The 15,557-nt window shown below is 38.3% G+C and overlaps 1 protein-coding gene across 8 annotated transcripts in view; it reads left to right on the top strand.

The window, feature by feature from the left end:
• The window catches only part of NAA16 (N-alpha-acetyltransferase 16, NatA auxiliary subunit), an 87,655-nt gene that overhangs the window by 68,218 nt on the left and 3,880 nt on the right, over positions 1 to 15,557 (top strand). For 7 of the 8 annotated variants that reach the window (XR_009048987.1, XR_009048988.1, XR_009048990.1 and 4 more), the window contains 2 exons: positions 2,641 to 2,738; positions 3,334 to 3,516. Coding sequence is in view for 1 of the 8 variants with exons in the window: in XM_057707236.1 (XP_057563219.1) it covers positions 2,641 to 2,738; positions 3,334 to 3,531 (296 nt within the window). In the remaining 7 variants the exon portion in view is untranslated. Of the gene's footprint in view, positions 1 to 2,640; positions 2,739 to 3,333; positions 4,959 to 15,557 lie in introns of those variants that run through there. The other variant, XM_057707236.1, reaches the window with a different exon arrangement.

Consider the following 15,557-nt stretch of genomic DNA (forward strand, 5'->3'; position numbering starts at 1 on the left):
AACATAATACCATTTTGATCTTTAAAATTAGGAAAGATTATTATTATTATTTTAATATTTATTTATCTGGCTGTGCTGTGTCTTAGTTGTGGCAGGTGGGCTCCTTAGTTGCAGCTCACCAGCTTCTTAGTTGTGGCATGCGAACTCTCAGTTGCAGCATGCATGTGGGATCCAGTTCCCTGACCAGGCATCAAACCCAGGCCCCCTGCATTGGGAGTGCAGCGTCTTAACCACTGTGCTACCAGGGAAGTCCCTAGGAAAGGTTATTTTTAAACACAACCATACAAAACCTATGGGCTGCAGCAAAAGCAATTCTTGAATGGAAGTTCATAGCGATAGAGGCCTTCCTTAAAAAACAAGAAGAATCTCAGACAACCTAACCTACCACTTCAAAGGAAAGATTATTTTTCTTTGTTTTTTGTTTTTTTTAAAGGTCTTTATTGGAAAATAATTGCTTTACACTGTTGTGCCAGTTTTTGAGCTGTGGAAAGATTATTTTTGTTTGGAAAAAGGAGAGTTGAGTATGGGAAAGATGTGGTGTGTAAGCACTTGTATTTTACTGCTGCAGGTGTGAATTGGCGTGGCCATGTAGGAAAGCAATTTGTCGTTCTTATCAAGAGCTTCATTAAAATGGTGTCTTTTGCTATGGTTACACATATTTGTGTAAATAATTTTAAAGAATTAACCCAAAGCAAAGAAAGAGCTTTAAGGGCAAGGATATTAACTAGGATGCTGTGTGTAAGGATGGAGGAAAGAATGGAAACAAATTTCATGCATGTTCAATAATAGAGGAAACAGTATGTAGGTTCATAGGGTGGAACCCCAGGTAGTCACATAAAGTACTGTTTATTCAAAAGATTTGTATTAACAGGGGTAAATACTTTTGTAATATGTATGCAGAATTAACATAATACAGTCTCAACTGTATAGAAATATACATGGTATAAAAGCTGAAAATAAGTATCAAAGTTTTAATAGTTGATTTTGGATGTTGAGGTTATGCAAGACTTATTTTTTCTTGTATTTTTATTACTTTATGTATTTTGTGTTTGGCCAGGGGAGGGTGTGTGTGTGTTTGGTTTGGTTTGGTTTGGTTTGGTTTGGTTTTCTTTTACTTTCTGGCATCTCACATGCACCTCACGGCTGGCATGTGAGATGTGAGTTTCCCGACCAGGGATCAAACCAGCATCCCCTGCAGTGGAAGTGTGGAGTCTTAACCATTGGACCGCCAGGGAAGTCCCTGCCTTGTTACAGGAAGGATTTTAGGCAGTTTATATAAATTCATAAAATGACAAGATGGCATAAATGCAAACTGGATAAAGATTGTGGAAAAGGAATTGGGACAAAATGAATGAAGTACATAATATAATTAACTGTGCTCCTGCTTTAAATATTTTAACCTAGGCTTTCTTGTAAAGGGAAACTTCTTGGCTCTGGTATCTATGGAAAAAAGTTAATTCCTGTGAAAAATTAGAGGACTTCTTGGTAGTAAGGGCAAATAAGAATTTCTCTTCAAGAACACAGGATAATGGAAGGAGACATTTCTTATAATAATGGGAAATGCCTTTCTTTTAAACATTATATGAAATTCTATGGAAAAGGTAATTTTTGCCACATTAAAAAACCCATAAAGTCAAAAGGCTAAGTGGGAAAAATATTCACAGATGTGTAACTGATTAAAAACAAATAATATACACACTGCTCTTATAAATTAAGAATAGAAATATAAATTAATAGAAGCCCAGTAGAAAAATGAGCATAGAATATGGACCATGTAATTTATAGGGGGAATATAAACTGGATTTTACTTTTAAATAGCTTTAAAAATTATTTTCTTCATGAATATGCAAACATTTTCCTGTTGTCCATCTGTCACACTGCCCTTTGAAAATTTGTTCCTTAGGTGTTTTATTTTAGGATAGCATTTTTTTTAAAAAAAATTTACTTATTTAATATTTTATTTATTTATTTTTGACTATGTTGGGTCTTTGTTGCTGTGTGCTGGCTTTCTCTAGTTGTGGCGAGCGGAGGCTACTCTTCTTTGTGATGTGCGAACTTCTCGTTGTGGTGGCTTCTCTTGTTGAGGAGCACAGGCTGTAGGTGCTCAGGCTTCAGCAGCTGCAGCACGCAAGCTCAGTAGTCGTGGTGCACAGGCTTAGTTGCTCCGAGGCATGTGTGATCTTGCAGGACCAGGGATCGAACCCGTGTCCCCTGCATTGGCAGGCAGATTCTTAACCACTGCGCCACCAGGGAATTCCCAGGGTATCATCTTTTAAAAATGATTTTAGGTGAAATATCGATCAATGCCACAGGGTAGCCCATATTTATATTTTGAATTATATCATTTCTGAGGGGTGGGGTTGTTAAATCTGGTCTCCTGATAAATGTTTAACAACCGTCTCTTTGTGACAGAAAAAGTCCTGATTTGTAGTGTTCTGCCATAATATAAATACTCCCATTGTGGCCCTAAGCTATCAATGAGATGTCATGGAATATAGGGAGTTGGGAAAAGATACCAGTCAGCTCCAGCCCACCGCTGGTTGGATACTTGGAACCATGTTTTAAGTCACTGGTCAGTGTAAATCAAATCAAATGTAAGACATAGGAATTTACTCATTTTGAAATGTCATGGTATTTCAGGTGCTAAAATGATGTATTTTCTGGACAAGTCCAGGCAAGAGAAAGCAATTGCTATTGCCACTAGACTGGATGAAACTATAAAAGATAAAAATGTAAAGGTAAGATTTTTTTCACAAACTGATTCCCACAGATTGTGGATACCAAGTGATCTAACAAAACATATCTTTACAACATAATTCTTGAGTGGGCCTTCAGAGTTACATCTGGATTTGAGTCTCAGCTCTACCAATTATGAGCTGTGTCATATTAGGCAAGGTACCTTTCTTAGCTTCCTTTTCCTCATTTATAAAATGAGGATGAAAATACTGTCTTATCTCAGAGTTGGTGTAACATTAACTGAAATAGTAAACTGTGACATGCTTGGCACATAGTAAGCACTCAGTAAATGGGAACTATTGTTATTAATAAGGGACACTTTCAGTGATCACAGTTTCAGAAATTCACTTTTTTAAGTGAATCTTTAAAAAGAAAATTCTTAAAAATTAGAATTTTGTCACTTTTTTAAGGGTTGTAGAATTGATTTTTTAAATGTTCCTATTTTGTGGTGATTACTTATTATAGATAGCAGGAGGTTGTTTTAGAGTGTGGCCTTGGTTTCCTCTGGCTTAATTAACAAATTGCATCTTATGATTAAAATAATTATTACCCAGACTTTTTTAAAAAATAATTTTTACTTTTCCCTTGTTTAAATAGACTTTAATAAAGGTTTCTGAGGCACTGCTTGATGGCAGCTTTGGGAACTGTAATTCCCAGTACGAAGAATACAGGATGGCCTGTCATAACCTGCTTCCTTTTACTTCTGCTTTCCTGCCTGCTGTGAGTGAAGTCGGCAGTCATAGCACAGCTCTAAACCACACAGCTAACTGTGATGTCTTGGCAAGTGAAATTTGAAATTCCATAGAAAACTGACTTATTCTATAAGACTTCAAAGCTGAATTCAGATTAGAATTTCTTTTCCAGCTTGTATTTTAATATAGGTATGAAATGAAATACAGTTGACCCTTGAACGACATGGGTTTGAAATGCGAGGGTCCACTTACGTGTGGATTTTTTCAAGAGTAGATATAGATATTTCAGTACTTGGTGATCTTCAGTTGGTTGAATCCATCGATGCAAAACACCAGATAGGGAGGACTGCGTATACAGAGGGCCAACTATAGTTATATGTGGATTTTTGACTGCGCGAGGGTCAGCGCACCTAATTCTTGCTTTGTTCAAAGGTCAGCTGTAGTTGGATAGGATTTTTAAGTGGAGTATTCCGTAAGCTTATTTTATTCTTTATCTGACTCTGCCAATTTACAGAAGAATCTGTTAAAATTACCTGTTGTATACTTGTACAGTTTTCTTAAATTTTTGAATTATCAGCATTGTGATTGGTGCTGTCACTTCATATCATAACTATGATAATTTCTTAATTAACCTAAGTTGTATATAGCCGCACTGTATTTTCTTTAGACCCGGGTTTCATTTCAGAATCTTATGTTTTGATCCCTATTGGTTTGTTTTGTTACTGTTTGTTTGCTTTTTCGTTAAAGCACATCAATATTAAAGTGTTAACTGTATGTCAAAAACAATATGGAACTCCTTCTGAAATATTTATTTAAAATTTACTTCAGCTTGACCTTTTGTCCACCTTACTTTTTTTGTGATTCACTGTTTCCTGTTTAATATCCATGAAAATGCTATTTTCTGTTGTATAAGGGTACTCCAATTTTACATTGATGGTTCAGAATATGGGAATCTGTTTGCTTCTTAATCCTGAAAATTTACTGGTAAATTTGTTGCATATCTAGATCAGTCTTAAAGACCCACAGGCAAGAATTATGCTTTCTTGACTAAATTGCTTTGTGTGTTACCAAGTAGTTTGTATATGAGTGGTGTGCTTCAGGGGAGCATAATAGGGCAGAATACAAATTACAATATGTTCTTACTCTTATAGCCATGCATTGACTGTTAAATACATTTTTATATCAGCAAAATGAGAATTTAAACTATCAACTAGTTTAACTATTAAAACATAGTATTGTTGAGCAATATTTTTTTTGAGGGGGGGATAGCTTTTGTTCTATCTTGTACAGAAAACAGTAATAGAATCATTGAATATGTTTCTTTCAGAACTGTATAAATCTGTCTGTAACATTAATACTTCCTTTTAAAGTAAGTATAAGTTCAAAAGGGGAGATTTTATTTAGAGAAACAATTCTAATTAAAATGGTTTTCCTTCACTGTAAGCTAATATTTAGATTCATAATTGTTGAGAAAAAAATCACTGTAAAATAATGTCAACCTCTATAATGCTGTAATAAATTATTTTGTACACAAAATTATTTCGTGTTTATGTTATTGGTTCACACTATCAAAATATTTTTGCAAAATATTTTTTCTTTGAGGGAGCAAAAACTTATCTTAGTTTTTAAAGTTTTTTTTTTTTTAAATAACCAGCTACCAATATATTCTACTGCTACAGAAGCTTGGCTTCTTTTTAGTATTTTAATAATATTGGAACTAGGCTCTCTTTGTTGCTAAATATCCTGGGAAACATGTAATTTGTTGTGTTACTTTCAGCAAGATGCTATTTCTATAAAAGATGCCAGTTAGTCATAATTAATGTGGAAATTGTGCTTTCAATAGCAGTCTTTAAAAAGTATTTCATTGGCGTCATTTAGAGTTTCTGAGTTATATAGGGTGGATACAGTGGAGATGTGAGAAGTTAGGTTTAAGGTATGGAAGTCAGGATAAAGAGAGACACTGTGATTATGAGAGCCAGTAGTGTATTCCTCTGTGTATAGAGGTTGTGTCTATTCTCCTACCTACTCAAAGTGGGATGCACTTTGAGTATAAACATTGTAAACCTGGGATGTGCATAGGGATCATTTTAGATAAGAGAGGCAGGGTTTTGTATCATGTCCCTTCATCCCCTTCCTTTACCCTACCCACCTTTCCCAGCTTTGGGAAAGGGCCTTTTAGTTTCGGAAAGCTAAAAGAGAATAATGATAAACCTAAAGGAGAGGCAGGCATCTGAGAACTGAGTGCTTAGTGAAGCCTCTAGTCTCAGCACGAAAAGTCCTTTGTCCTTTGATCTTGCCAAGTTTATCAGGACAGATAGGAAAAGACAAAGATTCAAGTGACAGTGTGACAGCTTCAGAATTGCGCTTTAGCTTTCTTGTAGTTTCTTTCTTGAGAAATGAATTTAACAGGCAAAGCCTAGAACCATAATTCAATCTATGTTTATTGACAAGCCCCTTTTATGTTTCAGACATCAGTTTAGATATGATAAAAACAGTACAGAATGTCCTAATTTCATGGAGTTTATATTTTAGTAGGGGGAGAGAGAAACAAATCTATGATATAATATCAGGTAGTGATAATTACTGTGAAGAAAAATCAAATTTCTTAAAAGCATTATTGAATGTAGGAAGATGAAGGATTTTTTTAAGTATTGAAGAAATAATTTTGAGCTTAAAATTTTATATCCAGCCAAATTAGCATTAGAATGTGAGAGCATTTAAAAATATCCTTAGGCATACAAACCTCAGAAGATTTGCCTTAGAAAGGTCCTCATAAAAAATACTTTTGGAACAATATTAAGAGGTAGCAAAGTCTGGAAGATGCTCCTAGAGATATGGGAAGAAGAGTGATCAAATAATTTTGCAGCGTTTTCTGTTATCAAACTTTTTAATATAACAAAATTCTAGGCATTACCATCATGGTTAGAGTTGGAGGTATAGACTAAGAAGAGAGAGCTGAAGTGCTTCTTAAAAGGAAGTTGCAGGCATTAAAAAGATTAACAAATTGATGAATTTTTATCATGCACAGACATGAATGTGGTTGTGAAAACCACCATAAGAACACAAATGTAAAACTCAGAAGCAAACCCAGTTTATCTGGTGGAAAGCAGCAAAAGAGAGGAAAAGGATTACAGTAAACAAAAAATAAGGTGGCAGAAATTCTGATGGCACACTAATGACAATAAATGTAAATGGGTTAAATTAACCAATTAGGAAACTCAGATTTTCAAATTGTATTAAAAATTGTTTACAAGAGATACTTAGGAATTGAAATAAAAGGATGGAAATGGATATAGCAAGCTAATATGAACTAGAATAAAGATGGAGTAATAGTCTGAATAGAATTTAATGCAAAATACAGTTATACATTGATTAAAAAATACAAATTAACTGAAAATTAAAGGGTAAAAAGTAGATGGCAGAAATTTCTAACTGTGGTGATAGGTATTAACTGCACTTACTGTGGTGGTCATTTTCCAATATATACATGCAGTGAGTCATGTTGTACACCTGAAACTAATGTTATATGTCAATCATATCTCAAAAATAAGATGTCTACCATTGACTTATATGCACTTAATATAATCTTAAATTGTATCAAGCAAAAAATAGACTGCTGAAGAGAGAAATAGAAATATCAATAGTAATAGCTGCAGATTTTAACGCACCTTTCTCCCCCTCTCAAAAACTGAAAGATAAAGCAGACAAGCAGAGAGCAGTTACTGAAGACAAACCATGCACAGTGATTGGTTTGAGCTAGTAGGTATTAATAGATAGAACTGCACACTAAACAGGGTGATTGGGTAGGGTTTACTGTTTGAGCAGAATAGGCCAAGAAGTCATTTCTAATTAATGACATTTGGACAGCTTTGCAGATCAGATCAGATACTGAGGGGAAGAACATTCCAGGAGGATGAAAAAGGCTCAAGGTCTTGAGGTAAGAATTGTTAGTAGATGACTGAGTGGCAGTGTGTCTCTTTAAGTTCTTTAATATGTTGTGGAATGAAAACATTTGGACAGTGTAGATTTAAGTAAGTCTGAAACTTAAGAATTACAACAGATTTCAGTGCCTGGTGACTCCTGTCCTCTGAGAAGATAGTTAATGAGGTCTGACAAATTTTTATCTGTGAAATAACTTAAGACTGGACAGTCTCATTAATAGATTTGCTTCTTAACAATTTGTTAAAGAAAATTATTTTAATCACTAATAGCATCCTGCTAGCCCTACCTCCTTCCCCTGAACGTGTAGATGTTAGTTCTAGAACACAAATTTCTGTTAATATCTTAGCTATACTTTGTGACTTTGCACTTTAGGATAACTTGTGATTAAGCGAACATTATTTATCTCCAAGTTGCTAAAGTGTCTTCATAGCACCTGAATTGGATTATATGTTACCTCTGGCTCTTGGTAGCCTCAGAATCTACAACCATATAATCAGTTGCCCTGACAGCTGATGGCAGACTGGTTGGAGTTTTTCTAATCATCAGAGGCTAAGACTGCCTTTGAAAGAACTCATATGTGGACCACTGCGAAAGTCTGAGAGCCTGCAATCCTACTGCCCTATCCTCACCCTGCTCCTAACCCACCAGGGATCTGTTGGGACTCACACTCTTGGCAGACTTGTGGCCAATCTCTTAGTGACCACTTAAGGCACAAGCCCCTTTGGCTTGTTCTCTACCATACTCTCATCCTTATCTTCTGCTTTTTCTTCCTTATCCAAGCCTTCTTCTATGCCTCTTCCTTGTATTCTTTGCAACTTATCCTCTGGAAATGTTCCATTCCATGGTTATCATAGTTCTATACATCTTCACTCTCTGCCCTCAACATTTTCCTTTCTCTGGACCTTAACTGAAATCTTTAACTTAGAGATCTCCACCCATTAGTCAGTTCTTTCAAGTGGAGGCTGTTTATTTTCCCAGAGAAAATATGTATCTGGAGAGACGGTTCACAGAGACAGTTCACAATATCCTCATCCCCAGCTAATGCTTCCAGACCCTTATTCTTCCACTTTTGTACGAAAGCCCATGTTTCTTTGAGATTAATGCCATTGGGCTGTATTACCCTAGACTCTCTTTATTGCTGTCATTTATACACCTGTCTGACTCACAGGCTTAGTAGCTTCAGTGAGGATTAACGAATGCGTGTGCAAAGCACTTAGAACAGTGCCCGAACACAGTGCCGTATCAGCGCTTTCAGTTGTTACTATCTTTGTCTCTCTCATATCTCCTTGCTAGGGATGCCTACCAGGATGTGGGCTCCTGATGGAGTCTACAGAGTAGGATGGCTTTCCATTGTGCCTTGAGGAATTTCTTTTTGGACAATAGGAGCTTTGTGGCCGGCGCCTCCTGGGACCTCTGACTCCTTTGTGCTCTATCAGCCTGAAGGAAACAGCACTGCCTTCAGTGGCTCCCCACCAGGTGCCCATGGCTAGCAGGTGGGGAGCTTAAGAAGCCCAGCTAGGCCCCCACAGATTCTTTTTTTCTTAATTATAAGTGTATAATAATGGTCTAAATATATGCCATAAGCTAACTAATGAAAATAGATTTACAAAGTTTAGCAATCCTGACAATACCCCATATTAGACTGTAGAGTGGAATGGTTTTGAAAGACAACACTCAGAGATTCGCATTTGATTGGCCTGGGACAGAAGCTGGGAAATGTTTCTTTTAAAAACCTGTGTGGGACTTCCCTAGGTGGCGCAGTGGTTAAGAATCTGCCTGCCAATGCAGGGGACACGGGTTCAAGATCCCACATGCCACGGAGCAACTAAGACTGAGCCACAACTATTGAGCCCGTGCTCCGCAACAAGAGAAGCCACTACAGTGAGGATCCCACGCTCTCAGCAACTAGGGAAAGCCCGTGTGCAGCAACCAAGACCCAACACAGCCAGTAAATAAATAAGTTAATTAAAACAAAAACAAACAAAAAAACCTGTGTGGTCCAGGCAGAGAACTACTTACTGTGTTTGTCTCTGGGTCAATGGTTCTCCACCGTAGTTGCACATTAAAATCACTCTAGGAGAGTTTAAAAACTACTGCACTTAGGACCCTCCCTTCAGATACTCTGATTCATTTGATCTGAGTGGGGGAAGAGGGGTTGACCTTAGACTTTTTTTTTTAAAGCTCCCTGTAAGGATCTAATTTTGATGTTGAGGTGCTCTGTCCTGGGAGCTGGTAACACGTGAGCTGGCTGTGCTGGAGGGAAGTAGCAGGAGGCTCACGGAAGATTATTCATTGCTTTATTTGGGAACATCTTCCTAGTTCTTCACAAATCTCTTCCCAGCACATGATCTGAGACCAGGGCATTGAAAGAACACAGGTTTTGGAGGAAGACGGGCATTGCCTTTCAAGTTGGTTGGTGATGCTCTTCAAGCTGAATGACTTTGGGCAAGTCATTTCCCCACCGTTCCTCGTTGGTGATAGCCTACCCCTGCCTCGCAACAGTCTGTAAATGGGAGCTGTTAGCTTTAGTTTAGTAAACGTTTAAATCTCTTCTATTTCTCTGCAGCGTAACTGGGTGGGGCCTTCTGAGCCCAAAGAGGCCATTGCTTCTTCAAAACTCGCCCACTTTGAATCAGAAACTACAGCCAGCTCCTCCCACAGCCCACAGGTGCCCTGGATCAGGACTGACCCTGATACAGGGACTGTTTCCTGAACCAAAGAGCCAGGCTAAGCCTCATAAATCATTAAAAATTGAGAATGGTTATATGAAAAGGATTATGAAAGAATAAAAATTCAATGATTTTAGGTAACATTTCATAAGGAGGTATAAGCTTAATGTTTTGATACAATATGTGATAATTTAAAATTGGAGGGACTCCCCTGGTAGCACAATGATTAAGAATCCGCCTGCCAATGCAGGGGCCGCGGGTTCGATCCCTGGTCTGGGAAGATCCCACATGCTGCAGGGCACATAAGCCCTGCGCCACAACTACTGAGCCTGCACCATAGAGCCCACAAGCCACAACTACTGAAGCCTGTGTGCTCTAGGGCCCGAGTGCCACAACTACTGAGCCCACATGCTGCAACTACTGAAGCCTGAGAGCCTAGAGCCCGTGCTCTGCAACAAGAGAAGTCATCACAATGAGAAGCCCGAACACCCCAACAAAGAGTAGCTCCCACTCTCCACAACCGCAGTTACGAAGACCCAATGCAGCCAAAAATAAAATGAATAAATAAAACTGGAGCCAGCCTGGAAAATTCGGGTTGGGGGTTCTAACAGGTCATCTTCATATTTTTCACAGCACCTGGGTGCTCAGAAAATGAAAAAAAGAAAGAAACCAAATTCAGAGGTATATGGAAAGAGTTAAAAGACCCCAAGGCTCTGAGTTTCTGGTCTCTTATCTATAGTATCTATTGTTTGGAATATAAATAATCTATTGCTAATAATTACTCTTTTCATTTCTAATATCTCACTAGTCTTCAGAGTAACTATTATCACTGCCCAAATCCAGCTTTTCAATACATATTATGGAATCCCCAGGGCTAGCTTGTGAGAGTCCTAATTCATAATGGAGCCCATGACAAGTGTTGCTCTGTAGATTATATGCTATTTTTGTTATCTACTTAAAATATTTTTTAAAAGCCATAGCCTACCCCTCTTCCACTTCATCTTCTATCTTATTTCTTGCCCTTAAAATTTGGTTGGAAACAATGAAGGGAAAAGATGAGAAGCAAAGAAGGAGAGCCAATTACAGTTAGGGAGGTAGATGGGAAGGAGGTGGTCAGGGGAAGAGCATTTGGTTTGTAGTCATGAGAACAAGGCTGCATCTTTCACTCAGTCTTGTCCTATCACTTAGAGGCTTTGCTTGGCTTTTCTCATGAGTAGACTGTTTATATGAAGGGGTAGTGTAGAGAGAAAAGGGGAAATACATGAAAAAAATCTGCTGTGTCCTGGTAAATTTTTAGTACCTGGCTCTAAGGGGTGAGCGGGGAGAAAGCCCTGATTTGGAGAGTGTACAGGTTTTGTGATATAGATACTCCTATTATGGCTGGATTTGAGCTTCCAGTTTAGTGTCACTGAATACAGAGTTGGGGAGTTGGGAAGAGGAGCCACAGTAGGCTTTTGGAGCCTGGATGGCCAACTCAGCACACCACTGGAAAGTGTACCCCCAAAGAATTTGAAAATCCTACTATCCTCGTGTAAGCAATTATATAACGATAAATCCTCATAGAACCACACAATCATAGCAGGTTCTGTGTTGCTAATTTTTAGTAGCACAAAATTGGAGTTCAACAAATGGGAGTTAATCATTAATTGGGTGAATGCAAAACCTCTATTAATTTCCGAAAGGAAAAGGGGTCAGGATGGGGAAGCACAGCAGGAAACACTAATAATAGCAAACACCCACATTGAAGATATAATTCAAGCCTGTTGTTTGGAAATAGGTCGCTGGGGGGATTTGGTAACAGGCTACAGAGCCATTCATCTTGAGGTCACCACTTCACATCTTTCAGGGATGTCAGTGACCTGAAAGGAGCCTGAGCGAAACTGGAGTGGGAGAGGAGGATCTTGTCTGTCTGACTTGATACAGGAATCTGGCTTTAGAAGGAAAATCAAAGATGGACTCAGCAAGGGTTAGTACTTTAACTGGGCAAGTAAGTGCCCTCTATGTGGCCAGGGATCCAGAGGCCAAGTCATTGTTTTAGCAGGAATTTGACCATCCATCCCTCCAACTGTCTATTCATCTATCTATTGATTCATTCATCTATCCAATCAGGGTCTTCAGTCGAACAAAATAATTTAAACTTGAAATACTTTAGGAGCAACAAATGTCTCTTAAATACATTTTAAATACGATTTGGTACATCTGGCTACACAATAATAAATTAAGCAATTTAAAAACTCTTTAGTATGGATATTTTCAAATACACAGAAAAGTAGAGAGAACAGGATAACAAACCCCCATATACCTATCACCCAGATTCAACTGAGTGAAATGAATGAAATTCAGCGTCAGCTTGGCTTGGCCCCAGCGACTGCCAATCTGACTTCATCTGTTCCTCTACTCCCTGCACCCCTTTATGGAACAGTGTAATTCTAGTCATCCTGTCCTTTCACTGGCTTTTCTCTCCTCTATAACTATCATACCATTGCCACCTCACATGACATGTTTTGAGATTAAAGTTTATGCAACACAGGAAAGAATGAAATAATGCCATCTGCAGCAACATGGATGGATTTAGAGATTATCATACTAAGTTGAAGTAAGTCAAAGACACTTATTGTATAAAGTTACTTATTTGTGGAATCTAAAAATATAATACTAATGAGCTTATTTACAAAACAGACTCAAAGACATAGAAAGCAATCTTACGGTTGCCAAAGGGGAAGCGGGGGGAGAGATAAATTAGGAGTTTGAGATTAACAGATACATTATGTATAAAATAGATAAACAACAAGGACTCACTGTATAGCACAGGGAACTATATTCAATATCTTATAACACCTCTAATGGAAAAGAATTAAATTATATACACTTATATATATAAATCATTTTGCTGTACACCTGAAACTAACACAACATTGTAAATCAACTATAGTTAAAAACAACAACAACGACAAAAAACCTTGCACAACACAGGAGAGAACAGTAAACTTTAAAAGGCTACATGCAGGCTTCCTAGGTGGCACAGTGGTCGAGAATCCGCCTGCCAATGCAGGGGACACGGGTTCGATCCCTGCTCCAGGAGGGTCCCATATGCCACGGAGCGGCTGGGCCCCGTGCGCTGCAACTATTGAGCCTGCGCTTTGGAGCCTGTGAGCCACAACTCTTGAGCGCATGTGGCACAACTGCTGAGGCCCATGTGCCTAGAGCCCATGTTCTGTAACAAGAGAAGCGATACAGCGAAGTTCATGAAGAGTGTACAGAAATGTCCAAAATGCTGGGAAACACTGAATTGGAGCCTCCCGTTCCTCAGAGAACCTTGTGTACCTCTCTGGAGACATATTGTCTGTACACGTTTCCTTTTTATTCCCTGTTGTGTTATTCATAGTCACAAGCAAATCAATCCAATTTTGGTCTAAACTAGTAGCTGCATTACTCAACCTGATTAAAAATATAAGAGTAAAATATAGGTTGGCTTATGAAATAAGATGTAGAGACACTGACGGATGCTAAAGAAGGAACCTAAAATACACGTTGGACCACTGCCTGGAAGGAGGAAGGAAATTTATGTCATGAGGGAGGTTTACGTGTTATTTCATGTTCTGAGTGTTTCCACCCATGAATAAAGAGCCTGATCTGCTTCTCATCCTACATGGAGACAAATAGAGCTGGTGGGGCCTGGCTGCATGACCAGCACCTTCAACTGTCTCTGAAAATTAGTGCCTAGAGATTTTCTGGAAAGTTGGTGCCAATGTATTTCTGAGTGACCACTGTCTATTCCCTCAAAAAATATATATATCTTAAAAAATGGATTCAGCATAAAAATCAGTTTACTGGGGTTAGCTTGCATACTAAGTAAAACCCTTTGTTAAGTAGTCAAGCTTTGTTGGGTGCCACCCTCTTCTCTGAGAACCATCAAATACATGCTACCCAACCCCTCACAGCCCCTACTGAGTGGACAGCAAGTCTTGTGACCCCACCTCACTGACCACAACTGATTCTATCAGCGGTAGGTATCTGATCCACATTGGGCCAATCAGACCCTCATTTCTAGGAATCTGTGATTCAGATTTAGATGTTAATATGGTTCCTAAAAGAAGTTTAGACTGACTTCTAAAATTTTTCATTGTAAGCATATGGAATTGCAAAGGATGTTATTTTTTGAGTTCCATAAATACTTGTATTTTAAAATAAAATAATCATGTCACTTTTACCCATATCCAGCGATATCTAAATTCATCCATTAAATTTATCCATCCATCATCCATTAAAAAAAAACAAGCACTATATTAACAGTAAGACATTTTCCATCATTCTTTTTTCTCTTTAAATGTATGTTTCCACTCCAAATTGTCCATTTTCGATTGCTCACAGCATCTTGATTCTCCAGAACAAAAATACCTATGTAAGCTGAAATTAGAAATGTTTAAATTTGCAGTGACCATAAGGTTTTAAGTGTGTAAAAAACAAGTTAAATATGCTATGTAATTTCATAAGTATATAACATAAAGTAAAACTTTATTGGCCTTTTAAACTTTTAATTCATGTGTCCAGTGATAAATATTATATATTGATGAGTAGAACATATTCCTACTTAATCCCCATGTATAGTAACTAAGTTTGTTCAAATAAATGTGCAGAGGAGTCTGGAAGTAATTTGTATACTAATGTCACTAAATTTTTTTAAAATTCTCAGTTTTATGCCCAAAATCACTTAGTGATCTTCCATTAAATATTATTTTAAATGACCTGTCCGTGGACAACTCTAGCGACTCCTTCTTCAAATTTTGACAGAAGCAATGAAATAAAAACTACCTGACTTGCCCAGTAGCAGATGCTATCAATACCCCACCCCTATCCCCGAGGCACTAAGCACTTCAGTACGTGCAGAGGGTCTCCTACTTCAAATGTGTATATGAATGGTCCCTCGAAAGCTTTCACTTTGCCTGAGTGTTCAGGGAGTAAGCATCAGGGTGTTACTACCCTTGAGGACAGCCTTCAGTCAATGACAAATGAGATTCTGAGCATGAACACTCCAGCTTCCCTGCCTCAGAACCCTGAGATGTGTTCTCTATGGAAGTGAGCCCCTGTTTCTCACGGTGGTAACTCATTAAGGCACTCTGTATTGGCTTCCTTCTCTTCCCTGTCGGTCATTTCCCACTCTCCTGCTGACACTTCCTGGGGTCACCCCCATAAAATAGCATTTGCACTCAAGTCTTGATCTTGGCGATGCTTCTGGGGTGACCCAGCTGCTGGAGATTGAATTGTGGCCCCCTCCAAAGATATGTCCATATCCAAACCCCTATAACCTGTGAAGATGGCCTTATTTGGTAAAAGAGTCTTTGCAAACACAATTAAGAACTGCAAGATGAGGTCATGCTGGACTACCCCAGAGGAGGGGCCTTAAATCCAAAGACAAGTGTCCTTAGAAAGAAGAGGAGACAGAGAAAGAAGGCCACATGAAGATGAGGCAGAGGGACTTCCCTGGTGGCACAGTGGTAAAGAATCCACCTGCCAGTGC

The sequence above is a fragment of the Hippopotamus amphibius genome, chromosome 14 (assembly GCF_030028045.1).
Source record: "Hippopotamus amphibius kiboko isolate mHipAmp2 chromosome 14, mHipAmp2.hap2, whole genome shotgun sequence".
Classification (NCBI taxonomy): domain Eukaryota; kingdom Metazoa; phylum Chordata; class Mammalia; order Artiodactyla; family Hippopotamidae; genus Hippopotamus; species Hippopotamus amphibius.